Raw genomic sequence first — 15,404 nt, 5'->3', positions numbered from 1 at the left:
CACTCATATCAATAAAATTAGAATACATTCATTATTGGATACTTTCAGTATCAAAAATTAGGGGTGTTGGTGGTGCGGGTTGTAGCTATTGTTTTTAAAACAAACTGTATAAGCAATTTTTATAATTTCTTAAACCGCAATCGCACTGTGAGATTTTAAACTTGCAAAAACTACAATGCGAAAATACGGTGCGGTGCAGTTTGAGCGATTTACACTATCATCATTATTAAACATTATAATAAAAAATTTAAAAATCAAACTAATAAAATTTTAACAATACAAAAAAAAAAAAAAAATCTTATTTAAGTTTTAATATCAGTATAATAATCATCAAGTTATTATATTATTGAATTGTCTCTAAAAAATAAAGTAATATACACATATATTATAGGTTGTTACCAAAAGTTTAAGACTATAAGATTAGATCTTAGTGAGAATTATATGGTGTGGTTTGTGATGGAAACTATTCCTTTCTAATTTCATTCAATCAGAACAAGTTAGAATGCTCAAAAAGAGCAATGTATTATTGATGAGATAATTGATATTCTTGCCAAAAAAAAAAACATAAGAAAAGGAAAGACAAGAAGTATCTCTATGATGAGAAATTTAAACAATGGAAATATTATAAGTGTGTATGTAAATTTACAATATACATTAGGTGTTTATTTTTTATTGTAATTTGTCTTAAGTGTTTAATTTATAAGTATATATGTTATTCTTTATCTATATTTATTATATATCTTCGTCTATTCAACTCACCTACAAATTTATATGATTTGTAATTTATTTTATATTTAAATTTATATTTATAAACTTCGGCCATTTTTTAATGTAAGTTAAGTTAATTATTTTTACATTAATTTGTGGCTTGTGATAATTTATTTTTCTTAGATAATTATTGGATTCTAAAATATAAAAAAGCTCAAATAATTAAGATGAATATTTAAAAAATATAAAATAAATGTAAATTAAATTTAAACACATATCTCTACAATAAATAATTTTAAGCGCTACACTATGAGAAACAATAAAATTTTGTTTTTAATAGCAATGGTATCGACTTATCAAAATTATTCCTAATAAATTTATTTATTTTATAGCAATGATAATTAAATTATTATTTAAAATAACTTGTACTTTACATCAACTCATTCCTTTCTAATACATAAAAAAAAAAAAAAAAAAAATACAAAACCCTTCATTTGAGACTCACAGCACCTCCGCCCTCCGGCCGAGCACACAACCGGCCGTCTCTTCGGCGATCGAGCTCCGTTAAGTTCTACCTGGATCTCTCTATATCTAAATCTATCTCTCTCATATCTCTAATCTCTCTCTATATATATATGGTAATAGTGTAAAACACTATGATAACAATATCAATAAATTATTTATTCTAAAATATTATTAATTTTTGGATAAATACCATTTTGGACCCTCTGTTTTACAAAAGTTACCAATTGGACTTTGTGTTTTGTTAAATGACAAAATGGACCCTGTATTTTCTAAAATAGTACAAATAGGACACTGAATTGATTTTTTGTCAAAATAAAGTTTAATTATAATCCGATTTAAAAGTGCTATATGACAAAACTGTTTACATTTTTTGTATCTGTTCGTATTAAGCATTGTCTTCAAGTTGGTTGTATTAAAAAAAAAATATCAAAAATTAAGCTCAGGGTCCTATTTTTACTATTTTAGAAAATACAGGACACAAAGTCCAATCTGTAACTTTTGCAAAACACAGGGTCCAAAATGGTATTTACCCTTAATTTTTTATATGTAAATTGATTTTCCTATTCTTTGAAACGACAAGTCGTTTAGTTGTAACGACATATCTTTTAACACGATTCATTGCTCTAGCTTAGTGCCTCACAATCAGTTAACTAGACGGAGCTGCCGCTTACTTGGCCTACGCGACTGTCGAAGAAGGCGGCGGTGTGATTTGATCGGTGGCTTAGTTTTAGTTCCGAAGACACATATTCCTCCACAAATCTAAACTCTGCTTGTAAGTCTTATTTCTTCTGACTATAATTTTTATTATGTTTTCTTTTATTATGCTGTTAAACTATTGTTTGTGGGTTGTTTTTTTTTTTAATGAATTTACAATGGTTATACTTGATTCTTGTAAAGGGTCAAATCTTAGGGAGAAAAAGTAGTAATGGAGTAATTGCCTCTGGTTTGATTGGACCTATGAAATGTCTAATTCAGTTTAGAATTTGTGTATGTATGTACAATGTTTGATGAAATGTCTGATTCAGTTTGAAGATTTTGTTTGTATGTATAGTGTTTGATGAAATGTCTGATTGAATTTATCATAAATAATTCACAAATTATGTTAAGAATTTCTCTTATTATTATGGTTCGTTTAAATGCTCTGTCATTTGGTGTTTCATGGCCAACAGTTTAGAATTTATGATACACCGTCTCTCTCCGCCTTCGGAGACCCGCTGAGAAATTCCAAAGCTCTGGAATAAAATGTCTCTGAGAAAACCCCAAGTCCCTCGGCTTCTTCTCAACAATGTTTCGTGTATGAGAAACGCTCAGCAAATCCTTCGTAACGTGAATGCCACCATCCACGACGGTGGTTCACTTGTCCTCACTGGCACAAACGGGTCGGGCAAGACAACTTTCCTCCGGATGCTGGCTGGGTTTTCCAAGCCATCAGCCGGAGAAGTCCTATGGAACGGTCACGACATAACCAAGTCAGGGATTTTCCACCAATACAAGCTTCAACTCAACTGGCTCTCCCTGAAGGATGCAATCAAGAGCAATATTACGGTATTGGACAATGTTCAGTGGTTCGAGGTACTTGAAGGGAAACAAGGAAAGTCTTTGCCTGCATTGGAGTTGATGGGACTTGGTAGATTGGCCAAAGAGAAGGCCAAAATGCTTTCAATGGGTCAAAGGAAAAGGCTTCAGTTGGCTAGGTTGTTGGCCATTGATAGGCAAATTTGGTTGCTTGATGAGCCTTCTGTGGCTTTGGATGATGATGGAGTTAAGCTGCTTGAGTATATCATTGCAGAGCATAGAAAGAAAGGTGGGATTGTGATTTTGGCTACCCATTTGCCTATTGAGATTGATGATGCTATGGTTTTGAGGCTTCCCCCTAGATTCCCTAGGAGAATGACCTTTGTGGATATGCTTGATAGAAGAGACTTTTAAGGTTTGAACCATCCATTATTATCCATTTTTTGTATTGTTTTGCTATGTTTCTTTTCAAAAAAACTTGAAGTGGGAAAAGAAAAGAAGAATAATTGTCATTTTATATGTTAAATCTTATAGCAAAAAGGCTCGATTTTGGCCTCATTTTTGTATTATGCTAATTTCAAGTGATATCTTTCTTGATGTAATAATAGTATAGGAGAATATTTGTTTTCTTCTACTTTGTAATGGGGCCATACACACTCCCTCACGCTACTACTACTAGAGCTAGATTTAAGTGAGTTAAAGTAGTGTATTAAATTATGGTTACTATTCACTAATTTATCAAGTCATCTATTTTACTTAGCAGCAAATAAGGTTAAGTTAGAGACTTCAATGGCTGAAATTTGCATAAAAAAGAACTTCATTGGCTGAAACAAAAGTGCAAAAGGGTGGTAGTTTTGGATAATTAATCCACACTAAAATCAAAGCCATAGCCAAGTCAACAATTCAGAGTGATGATACATCATTTACAATTTACAGTCATGGAATACTCTTACTCAATTCACCTTAATGGGTGTAATGATAAAAAATAATTATAATAATGTAACTAAAAATGATTAGATAAAACAAAGATGGATGGCTCCATGAAGACAGAAGTACTAAAGAAATTTTCATTTGCATATATTTAGTTTGTATACAATAATTTCACAAATGTTTCTGTCGTTTAAAGGAGTGTTTTACTATTTAACGATAAAAACTTTCATCTCCTAAACCGTATAATACTCCTAATGCTAAACTGAGTGATACTTGTTGTTCCCTAGGGAGTCTCCGATTTCTGTCTATAAATTTCATGTATGTGCAGCAAGTGAGCAAACTATCAGAGCCAGCTTGGTGACTCGTACCGATTCTGTTCACTCCGAGATTGCTCGAAATCCTGCTCAACCCACCATGCAAACCTTGGCGTCTCAATAAACACTTGATATCATAAAATTTAGGGAAGTAGACTCTGATAATATTAAAGAAATCATCTTCTTTCTTTGGAAGCTCATTTTTACCAGAAAGGAGCTTTAGAAGGTATGCAAAATCATAACTACCATGAAATGTAATCCAAAGCACCTCATTATTCAACACTGCCCCTGAAGACATTAGCAAAGCAGCGAAATCAGAAGAGCTAACACCGTTTCGATTGTTCTTCTTAAAATCAATGCCAGATCGGCGTAACAACTCAATCGAATCTCTGTTACATTTATCCCTCTCCGGGACAAACTCGCAGAAGTTGAATTGCCAAACACAGTATTTACCAGTTCCACAAGTGGGAAGGTTTCCATTCTCATCAGAAAATGTCAAACCAACTTGAATCAATATTGTGTCTTTCACATTGACCTTCATGATGTCATACTCCCTGTCCTCCCTGGTGGTGGAGACAAGCTTACCGGGATACTCAGTATCCATAGATACATAAGGGTAATAATCCAATATATCTCTTATCATTTTAAACTCGTCTTCAAGATTGTCTCTCCAAACTTCCCTGAAGTGAACCGAATCATTTGTTAACAAATCTGCCATTTTCTGCTACTTGAACATCCAAGTCTGGAAAAAGAGAGAAAAAAAGACACAAAAGCACACCATCCCAAATCAAGAGAAGGAAAAAAAAAACATCCACATTCTACAATCTGTCATATCCCAACACATAATCCTAAAAAAGAACAAAAAATAAAATAAAAACAGACCAAGAAATAGATATGAAAGAGATGTGTGGCCTTACATCAAATGCTCTGAAAGTCAAGATTTCCCCCCTTCAAGACGTTGAGAAGAAGAATATCTTGCAATAAATGATGTTTTCTGACCAATGACGAATACTGTGGATAATTTCTTTACTATTATGAGACGGCTTAGAGGCCAACAAACGAGTGTTTTGTTGATATTGAGTTACGTGATTTGCAGAGAGGAAGAAGAGAAGAAAAGAAAAGAAAAGAAAAGAAAAAAGATTAGAGAGGGAAATATTTCTTTATTTCGTTTGTTGGCCTTGGTAAGAGTATTTTGGGGTGAAGAGAGTAGTTAAGAAGAAGATTTTGGATTTTAACACTTTGGTGTTTATATATAGGAAAATTTAGAAGTACCCTTTTTTTTAAAAAGAACCCAAGTGTACCTATGTAGAGCAATATCAAGAAAGGAAAAAAAAGAAGAGTGGAATAGATTATAATTTATTTACAGTTATAATTTAGACTATTAAACAATAAAAATCATCATCAGAATTGAACTGCATATTCTAAATATAAAGAAGACATAAACAAGAAGAAGCCTTATTAAATCCTTCACAATAAAAATCAATACTTTACATTAAAGAAAAAAGTTTTGGTTCAAATACACAAGTTAGTAAAAAGGACATTACAAACTCAATATACTAATGTATCTTTCCAAATATCAATCATACTGAAGATAACTAGTACAAGAACCTGGCCACAAGAAAAGAACACCACCAATCAATTCCTTCCAAGAGGGAGTGATCTACAAGAATAAGTTTCCTTGAACTCAGACTTCCTTGAAGAAGTGAAAATCGATGCATAAACTTCCTTGGTAGCATGAGCTGGAGCAATATCTGTAGCTTTGAACCGCTTGGCTGCTGCATTATTACTCGAACTTTTCACAGAAACAGTACCATTACTTGCAGCTTTAGCAGCCTTCCCATTAGTTCCCACCATTGAAGGAACCTTCAACTCCTCTTTAGCATCACTAACACCATGTTTTGTACCACTTAACCGAGCCGAATGTGGATCAGAACAGACACCAGCCTCGCCGTTGTTCACCGCAGACGCCTCCTCAATCTCCCTATGCTTCACCTTCTTAGCCTTCTTTTCCCTCTCCCTCTGCTTCTGTTTATCCTTCTCTGCTTCCATTCTCTCTCTCAGCACTAAAACTTCCTCATCATTCCCATTTATCACAATCTTATCAGTCTCTGTAAACTCAACATGGCAAATAAGGCAAGAAGAAGACTTCACTTCTTTTAAAGCCTTTGAACTCAAAACATGCCCACATTTTTTCAGAGCATAAAACTTATACTTTCCATTAAACTCAAGCCCAGTTATAGGGCATTCAAACCTTGGTGCAGACCTCACATCGCCATTTTTTTCGACCCCAGGAATCATCGAAAGCTCAATCTTTATCATATCCTTCAAACCCTTTATATGCCCAAACGCTTTGGGAATCTTCTTCCCCAACAAAGCCTCCACTAAAGCTTCCTTATTGAAAAGATTACCGAGCCAATCCACAACACACGGTTCCTTCAAGGGCTCATTCGAAAGAGCACAATTCAACCACTTCGACAGCCTCTGCTCATTCGGATCGACTTTATCGGGCTTCTTCTCTGCATACATTTTGAGGTAGCAGTCCCGTGACTCTGCCCCAGTCGCACCGCCATCTCCACCCCCACCGCGAGCTCTGGATCGTAAAATTAAGGTCGAAAGAGGGGCGATTTGTGAACTCAAAATCTGCGAAGAATCATCGAGAGGCCTACCGTTTAATGTAAAGTAAAAAGAAGAGAGAGCTTCGGATGAGAAAAGTTTGGGGAGAAGAGAGAGCTTCAACTGGCGAAGGGTCCGAACTTCGCTGGAGGTGAAGCTTAGGGTTTTGCTTGGGATTTGCAGGTCCGGGAACTGAACGAAGATCTGCTGAGCCTGGTGAGATTCGCGATGCATCTTTTCCTTTACTCGATTCAAGTATGAACAATTCGCGAAAATTAGGGTTTTCAGATGAAAACAATCGAAGAAGAAATAAGGATAGTATTGATGAGGAAGTTTTATTTGCAAACAAAAATGTACGAGTACCCCTATTTATAATTGTTGGGAGATTTTTATTTCCAAATAATTTTAATAATTTGATTTTATATAAAAATATATATTTAATTATATTAGTTTTTTTTTTTAATTTGTTTTTCAATTTATATCTATCTATTCTATATAAAGTGTGCCTATATAAATTCTTGGTTTATGAGAAATTTATGGGTGACTTTTTATTTACTAGGTAGAATTTACGTGCCGAGGCACGTAAATATTAGTTTTATTTAAAGTTTAGTTTACTATTTTTTTTTGTTTATTAATGATCGAGAGAAATTATTCGGCTAAAAAAAAGTGGCCGCCAATGAGTATATTTTATCAAATCAAAATCATGCTAAAAGGAGATACAAATAATTCTCTTTGTTATAAAATTATGAATATTATTAGTAATGAGTTTCTTTCTATATTTATACAAATATATAATTAAGAGAGAGTGCAATTTATAATAACCAACCGATTATTAAGAAAAATGATATATCTTTATATATTAAAAGTGCCTATCTAACGGCATTTGGTTTAACAGAATATACTTAAAAATAAAAGAATATTCTGTTAAATTTAACGATTAGGTTTTATCTCCCGTTAACAAATAAACCCAATAATTAAACCCAAAAAATTAAACAATCTTTTAAATATTAATAATCTCTTTTTAAATTAAAAAAAAAAAAACATCTTAGCCACATATCTCTCTAACACCATGATATAAATAATTACAAAAGGGACAACTCATTGCTATCGGAGAAGAAGAAGATTGATTGTGTTGGGCTTAGAGATTTTTGGGCTTGGGCTTAAAAAAATAAAAAGAAGATGAAATTGGCTGTTATTAGTATTTACCTTATATGTTTGTGCTTATTTTTAGTTTTATTTTTAATTTTACCAGCAAGAGGAGAAGGTTGAAAAAATATTAGAATATGAAAATAGTATTGGTGCTTATTAGTAATTTGCAAAGAATGTGAAAGTCTATAAATATATAGTTGTGTAGCTGTTATTAGATATGAAATGAGATAATAGAACTTTTTTCAATTAGAAGATTAATGTACATTTTACTATTAATAACATACATTATTATAACACAACTATGTTTTACTTACTAAATATACTGACACATATTTTATTTTTATAAAACAAATCGTTCAAATAATTATACTATTTTAATTATTAATTAAAATAAAAAATTAAAATATTAAATAAAACTAACACTACGTGACGACTTGGCACGTAACAATCACCTAGTAAGATATATATATATATATATATGTATAGTATACTACAATTTGAAGCTTGAAGTGTTGTTTCGTCCCATTATTCAATACATTGATAAAATCATTTCACAGTAATTAAGTAAATGAGAAGCCATTTAATTAGTTGGTGGGTATGCACTGAACTCATCTCTACATATCTCTGTACAATTAAAGTCAACAAACCAATTCTCACAACTCTAATTTTCTTGTCTTCTGGGTTTCCTCAAGTCTAAGGGAAGAACATAAAATCTTGCAACTTTTTCTTTCTTTTACTATTTTTCTTTTCACCTCATATACATATACATATTCATAATACATACATATGTGTTAATAGTCTGTGAAGATAAGGATGAATACCAAGTTTTGGTCTTCAAATAAGAGCTCTGCTGAAGAGGAAGGAGGGCCAAGTGTGGAGCATTGGGAGGGTTAGCCTGGAGGAATGTTGGTTCAAAAGAGAAAAGAAGCTGTGAATCCAAGTTCTGTGTCAACTCCCACCATAAGAGTTGGAGTCAAATATGGCTCTTCATATCATGAAATATTTATTAGTTCACAAGCAAGCTTTGGTAACAAATTCAAAATCTATTAAGTATGCTATGCTCTTATTTTCATATATTGAATGAGAATTTGACATTTTCTTATTTTTGGGGGTGAGCAGAAGAATTGAAGAAAAAACTGGCTGCACATTAACCACAATCAACCAGAACATAGGCCCAACTGACCATTAAGACTAAGAGGGACTTTAAAGTGCTATTGTTATTAGCATCGTGAAATTTACAAACGACAATGAGTGAGAAACAACAAAACTGAAAGTACCTCCGGCTGCAGTTCTACACAGTCAGCAAAATCTACATCTGCTGCCAACTCTTCAGCATTTCGGGGTCTCAATCTTGTGGCCACTCGAACTCTTCCAGGTACTGTTTGGGGAAACAAACAAAACAAAAAAGAACGAATGCAATAGGAAATTTCATCATTTGGTTATCTGGGTTCAGCCTACAGTTACTTATCTACTCAAATTTTCCTTTTTTTGGTATCATTCAAAGCACGAATGGACAATAGAAACCAAAACGAACTGAACTAAACTTAGTCCACTCTATAATCTCAAATTGATAAAAACAAAAGAGCAAAAAATTATATATATATATAACTGATTCACGTTCAGTCCAAAATGAATGTTGCAAAGATGAATCCGTGAGGAATGTCCTCATCGTTCGGGATTAGAGCGGGAGTCCAAAGAAACACAAATGTATACATTGAACCCTCAAACAGAGACTGAATTGCCCCGAGCAATGTCATTTTTTCATCTGAATCACAAAGAAGTAACTAAATGAGAAGGAAAATTCATCAAAGTAGAAGACACTGGAAAGAGAATAGTTTCTATCACTCTCTCCCTTTTAGTTTCAGATTAGTTTTGCCTTCAATTTTATGTGAAAAAACTAAACAAGGAAAGGCTTAAAGTCTACCAGAAGCAATGGCCACAGCAGCACCCCTGAATTGGGTAAGCAAGTCCTTGCTCTCAGAAGGATTCTCATAGTTCTCTGACCAAGAAGATAATATAACCGCCATACCGATAGCAAGAAAGCACGAAGCAGCATCAAACGGTGCAACAGGTCCAAGAGATAATGAGTCAACAAGTAGATTCCCAAGCAAACCAGCCACAATAGCAACAAGGTCATTGCCAAGAAATATTGCCTTTGAGAATGTTATTGACAACCATTGTTGTTCAAATCCTCTCTGCAGATAATATTGGAGAACAGTGAGCAAAGTACAAAAGGTTTATAAATCAGATGCAAAAGAGAATGGAAGAGAAAAGCAACACGATCCCCACACATGAAACTGCAAACAAACTAATAATCAATTCCTCTTTTTACACCTACATTTTGCCAATTCAGACAATTATGCAAGCACTTAAATCAGTTTATCAATACAGGATCAATCTAAAATATTACCAATTTAACAATAAACACACCAATGTGTCAACCTGAAAAGATAGAAATCACATAAATTGTAACAAAACAAATTTGCACATCAAACGGGTAGTAATCCTACAAATTAATAAACATGAAATAAAACAGGCCCTTCAAAGTGACAAATTAAACTTCGTTGTTCTTGATCCATTCCTCACAAACAATCAGTTTAAATATTTAACATGATTACAACCGCAAAATAAAATACATATACAGGATGAATGCCCCTTACCTTGTTGTGTTCTGCAACGAGCCAGGACTCAAATGAGGAAAACAACAGAGAAGTGGCAATACCTCCCAAAACACGGCCAACCATCAAAACTCTGTACTGAGGAGAATGCTTGGTAATACAGCTCAGTATGTAAGTAATACAGTAAGTCACACGTGCTCACTTACAACCCCTGAATTTGAAGCCAGTAGGACATCAGAAAACATCTTCATAACATCATATATAAATTTATTGAACAAAACTTTGAAAGAATACTTACTGTTTGTCAGCTAGAGAACCAACAATTGTTCCGAACAGCATAGAGGAGCCAAAACCAGCAATAAAGAGCTGTCCAATCTCACCTTTACCAAATCCATAAGTACTGTAAAGGTAGTAAACAAAAGGACCTTGGAACCAATCTCCCACTGTTCATGAATTAATCGGTCAGTAATCATAATATTAACATTCTTTTTTCTTAAATATAACACCATAGTTAAAAGTAAAACAAGAATTTTCCTCGTAAACAACATCCAGAAAGGTTCACACAAATTCATCATCATATTAGTTAAAGAAATTTCTTAAACTTTGTACATTAGAAATCCAATATATATGCCCGTAGAATAAAAAAGATTATCGAAAAAGCTAAGAATCTAATTAAGCTGAATAAATAATTAATTTAAAATAAAGCAAATAACTTGTCATGTTCAGTCCAAAATTGTTCCCCAAAACTTGCTCATTTCCATTCTTTTTTTTATTCCAGTTCTCCTGAATAATAAACGCTTGAAATCGAAACGAAAGCACATTTTAATTTAGAAACAAATCGAAGCGAGACAATACCTCCATCATCGCCCTTGATACCCCCAGAGCCAAACGAAGCGGGGCTGCTCCGACGAACAGAGGATCCAGCAGAGTTAGGAGGAGGCAGCGGTGATCTTTCCGCGGTGATCGTCAGGCAGCGACCGGGGCTCAAGGTCTCGATCTTGGTTCCGAACGCCAGATTCCGGAGGTAATCCATGCTGAAGAGGCCAGGAACGATGTGCTCGCGGAGGAGGTTCGGGACTGAGCAAGAGATGCATGATCGGAGTGCTGTGTCGGACGGAGTGAAAAGAGTGAAAGGTCCGATCCAGGCCGATGGAGATGAATCTGCAGAGAGAGACGGAGCTGCCGTCGCCAAGTCATTGTATCCGAGTAGAGACAGGATATGAGGCAGTAACGCTATGTTTGTGAAGAACGCTTGCTGAGCTGCGATTGGAATTTTTGTTGATTATGGCTAGCTTTACGGCCATTTGAAAAAAATCGTGTGAAGAAGGGGATGGTTAACCAACCTCTAAAAAAAATGGTGGATGGTTTTTTTTGGCGTTAACTTTAACAGAATATTCTTTTATTTGTAAAGTATATTCTGTTAAACCAAGAAATAATAATTTAATAGTATTTTGTTATAGAATACTATCACTTTTTGTTAAACATGGTTTTTCACTTTTTGTCGACATTACCATATTCAATTTATCAACGAAAAAATGGACAATCCAGATATATGCAGACCCAGCTAGAATGACAAGTGCAAAATACAAAAATTACACTACTGTCTCTATCGAAGCAAATGAAAATTGAAATCCACCAATGACTATCATTAGTTTTCTTATCTACAATTTTTAGACAAATGCTATCTTCAATTATCAACAATTTAGAGATTGATTTTTAATTTTCTTTTTATCTTACACCAATTTAAGTAATGTTTCTTTAAGTATTGGAACATCAATTTTTAATTTATTTTTGGATTAACTTAAGAACATATTTACATCATCAAACTTTCTTAAACACTAATATATTGCATTCGGTATTCACTTTTAATTGACAACATTATAAACTATAATATTTAGATACACATAATAATAATCTCACCTAATAACTAATAATATTTTTTCTTTAATTTTTAATTGTATCGCTTTCAAATAACATAGAGAAAAACTAGCATTAAATTTAGTATATGTGCCTTGCACATAGCTTTTTGCTATTCTTAAAATATATATCTATCAAACTAAAATAAATTATATTCATAATAACAAAATTAAGATACAAAATTATGTGAAATTTATAAAAAAAAATAATAAAAATATTGAAGAATTAAATTAAAAAAATTAAAAAGACATATATTAAAAGTAATTTTTAAAAATTATCTTAAATTTTTTTTTTTAAATATTGGAATGTACTTATATTTTATAAGGTGCAAATAAAATTTTCTTTTTTATTTTTCAAATTACTAAATATAAATAAGATATTTTTCAAATTATACGTACTCCTATTTAATTTTATAGTTTATTTTAGAAAAAAAAAATAGTTGAAGAGGTAATTAGAGTAATTAGAGTACTCACAATAGAAAGAGGTAAAATTAGGAGTGAGCATAAAATCTAGAAAATTGAAAAAATCGTTAAAACCGACCTCCCGAACACCGTTGGAATCGAAACCGACGAAACCAAAAACTGAAAAAATTGCTAACGGTTAAAACCGCCATTGAACGGTCAGGCTTTTTTTTGGTAATAAACCGACCGGAAAAAAACGAAACCGACCGTTATACATATATATATTAATTTATTAAGTTTTTTTTGCATGTATTATACTTACAAATAATATATAAAAATAATATATTATTTTTTTTATTAATATTAAAGTTAAAAGAATAAGATAATTAGTTTTTGAACAATTAATTTGTATGTTTGTAGTTGTAAAATGTAGAATAATGTATTTATAAAACAAATTGGATCATTTTTTAAAAAAAAAAGTTCGGTTTGGGCGGTTTAAACTGATCAAACCGAGGTTCAAAACGGTCAGTTTTAAGATAGGTTCTGAATTGGTCGGTCGGTTTTCGGATTCCACCAATCCAGACCGAAAATCGAATTTTGGATTTTTATATAGAAAAAAACCGACTAAACCGACCGATGCTCATCCCTAGATAAAATAGCTCCTTACCTAAAATTTTAAAAAATTGGGAAAAAATTATACCTCCATCAAGTGAGGTACTTTCCAGTTAAAATAAAAATAAAGTTAATGGGTCTTATTAAAAAAAAAAATTATTAAAATTAATACAATATAATGTAAAAAAAGTATTATTTTTTTAATATAAAAATAATTTAATTTGATTTTTTTATTGATAATAAGATATTTAAATACTATATGTTAAAAAAAAAAGTAATTCCCACTTAAAATAAAAAAAAAAATAAATGGGTCCTATAAAAAAATTATAAGAATAAAACTTTAAAATTAACACAATATAATGTATAAAAAAATAATTATTTTTTTAATATAAAAATAATTTTATTTGAAGTTTGTTTTTTAATAATAAGGTGTTTAACTATTCTTTGTTAAAAAAAAAAAGATAATTTCCACTTAAAATAAAAATAAAATAAATGGGTCTTATTAATTTTTTTTTAACACCATATAATGTAACAAACAAGTATTATTTTTTTTGATATAAAAATAATTTAATTTTAATTTCGTTTTTTAGTAATAAGGTGTTTAAATATTCTTTGTTCAAAAACAAAAAAAAAACAAAAAAAAAGAAAGTTTAAATACTCTTCAACTGTGTCAAAATAAAGGAATTTTTACGTTAAATACTGAAATTTTTGAATTTTTTACTGATTTTTTTTAAAATTACTGTGTTTCTTTTCAAAAATATTATGTAAGTTTTATATGGTGTACTGTGTTAAGTTTTCATTGTTGTTCTACGGTTGGTTTTTAGTTGACTAGTTGTTGTTTTAATTATTTTGTTTTGTTATTTTACAATCGTTTTATAAAAAGACAATATTTTTGTAAAAAATTCTGTGTGATAGTAAAATAATAAAGTTTTAGCCAAAATTCAATATTTTTGTAAAAATCCCAAAATAAATAAAAATAAAAATATGATTTGGGCTTACTTCTTTCGTTTAAATATGGGATATTTTCAAAAATATGGGAAAAATAAACCATTTTATGATAAATATGGCAAGAAAACTAAATGCCACAAAATATGGTATTAACTAACCAACCAAACTACAAATATGGTTTTTTTTTTAAAAAAAAACCATAAAATACCTTAAAACAGAATCTGATTTTAAATCAAGCAAATTTATTATTTTTAACCATATATAAACAAAATTCTCTCTCTACACCGATTCTTTCTCTCTCTCTCTCTCTCTCTCTCTCTCTCTCTCTCCCCGCGATTCTCTCTCTCTCTCTCTCTCCTGTGATTCTCTCTCACCTGCGATTCTCTTCTCCATCTTCTCTGATTCACTTTCTCTCTTCTCCATGGGGCAATTCTTCCTCTGATGCAACCTACGCTGACCTGAAAAACTCAGAAAAGTATAAAATTCAACAATTATGATATCGACAGAAGCAACCAGCAACATCGGCACCTGAAAAACAATGAAACTCTCACCTTAAAGCAGAAAACGAAAGCTTAAGCTCAAAGCACCGATCAACCTGCACACACAAAATTCAATCAACAATCAAGACAACTCCGATCATCCCTGTCAACACCGATCAAAAGAAATACAGGTACATTTATATATATTATGCTATGAATATTATATGTATATATATAAACTATAAAAGAAAAATACACTGAATATGTGCATTTGCAATTTAAACTTTAAAAATAAAAATAAATCTAGATTGAAATAAATTTCATACCAAAACTATATCATCTTGCATTGCTTCATAACGAAATTTTCATAATCAATTTAGATTGAGACTATGAAGTTTCACAAACAAAAGACAAAAAGAAACTGAAAATGAAAATTATGATAATTTTAGTTTTAGACATACACGCTTGAAAATGAAAAAATTACTGAATATTATGAATATAAAACCGGTTACTATAAATTATCTGTTACACATAAACAAAATATAAAGAAATGTTGGAAACCAGTTTCTCAAATATATTGCGAAAAAAACACATATAATTTGAAAATAAAATAAAAAAAAAACCGGTTTCTTAATACATTATGATTTTTAACTAACAATTTTCAAATATTGTACA

The 15,404-nt window shown here is 31.5% G+C and overlaps 3 protein-coding genes and 1 pseudogene across 3 annotated transcripts; 1 reads left to right on the top strand and 3 right to left on the bottom strand.

The window, feature by feature from the left end:
* Positions 1 to 1,849: 1,849 nt before the first annotated feature.
* On the top strand, positions 1,850 to 3,382 carry LOC133038753 (ABC transporter I family member 1). The gene is made up of 2 exons (XM_061117010.1): positions 1,850 to 2,005; positions 2,403 to 3,382. The coding sequence occupies exon 2, from the start codon at positions 2,476 to 2,478 to the stop codon at positions 3,160 to 3,162; it is 687 nt and encodes a 228-aa protein (XP_060972993.1). The 5' UTR covers positions 1,850 to 2,005; positions 2,403 to 2,475; the 3' UTR covers positions 3,163 to 3,382.
* Positions 3,383 to 3,797: 415 nt separating this feature from the next.
* LOC133038752 (probable CCR4-associated factor 1 homolog 6) lies at positions 3,798 to 5,424 on the bottom strand. Its single transcript, XM_061117009.1, has 2 exons — positions 4,910 to 5,424; positions 3,798 to 4,734 (listed from the first exon to the last, which is right to left on the bottom strand). Exon 2 carries the CDS (start codon positions 4,708 to 4,710, stop codon positions 3,889 to 3,891), a length of 822 nt encoding a protein of 273 aa, XP_060972992.1. The 5' UTR covers positions 4,711 to 4,734; positions 4,910 to 5,424; the 3' UTR covers positions 3,798 to 3,888.
* Positions 5,425 to 5,431: 7 nt separating this feature from the next.
* Positions 5,432 to 6,970, bottom strand: LOC133038750 (uncharacterized). The gene has a single exon (XM_061117008.1). It carries the CDS (start codon positions 6,837 to 6,839, stop codon positions 5,628 to 5,630), a length of 1,212 nt encoding a protein of 403 aa, XP_060972991.1. The 5' UTR covers positions 6,840 to 6,970; the 3' UTR covers positions 5,432 to 5,627.
* Positions 6,971 to 8,468: 1,498 nt separating this feature from the next.
* Positions 8,469 to 11,732, bottom strand: LOC133038751 (uncharacterized; annotated as a pseudogene).
* Between the last annotated feature and the right edge of the window lie 3,672 nt (positions 11,733 to 15,404).

This window comes from Cannabis sativa, chromosome 6, assembly GCF_029168945.1.
Source record: "Cannabis sativa cultivar Pink pepper isolate KNU-18-1 chromosome 6, ASM2916894v1, whole genome shotgun sequence".
NCBI lineage: Eukaryota > Viridiplantae > Streptophyta > Magnoliopsida > Rosales > Cannabaceae > Cannabis > Cannabis sativa.
Note: the sequence above shows the minus strand (reverse complement) of the source record. Positions and strands in the feature narration are given on the sequence as shown.

Bases quoted from the DNA above. Each gene is read 5' to 3' on its own strand.
- LOC133038753 (XM_061117010.1), top strand. From the start codon at position 2,476: ATGTCTCTGAGAAAACCCCAAGTCCCTCGGCTTCTTCTCAACAATGTT.
- LOC133038752 (XM_061117009.1), bottom strand. From the start codon at position 4,710: ATGGCAGATTTGTTAACAAATGATTCGGTTCACTTCAGGGAAGTTTGG.
- LOC133038750 (XM_061117008.1), bottom strand. From the start codon at position 6,839: ATGCATCGCGAATCTCACCAGGCTCAGCAGATCTTCGTTCAGTTCCCG.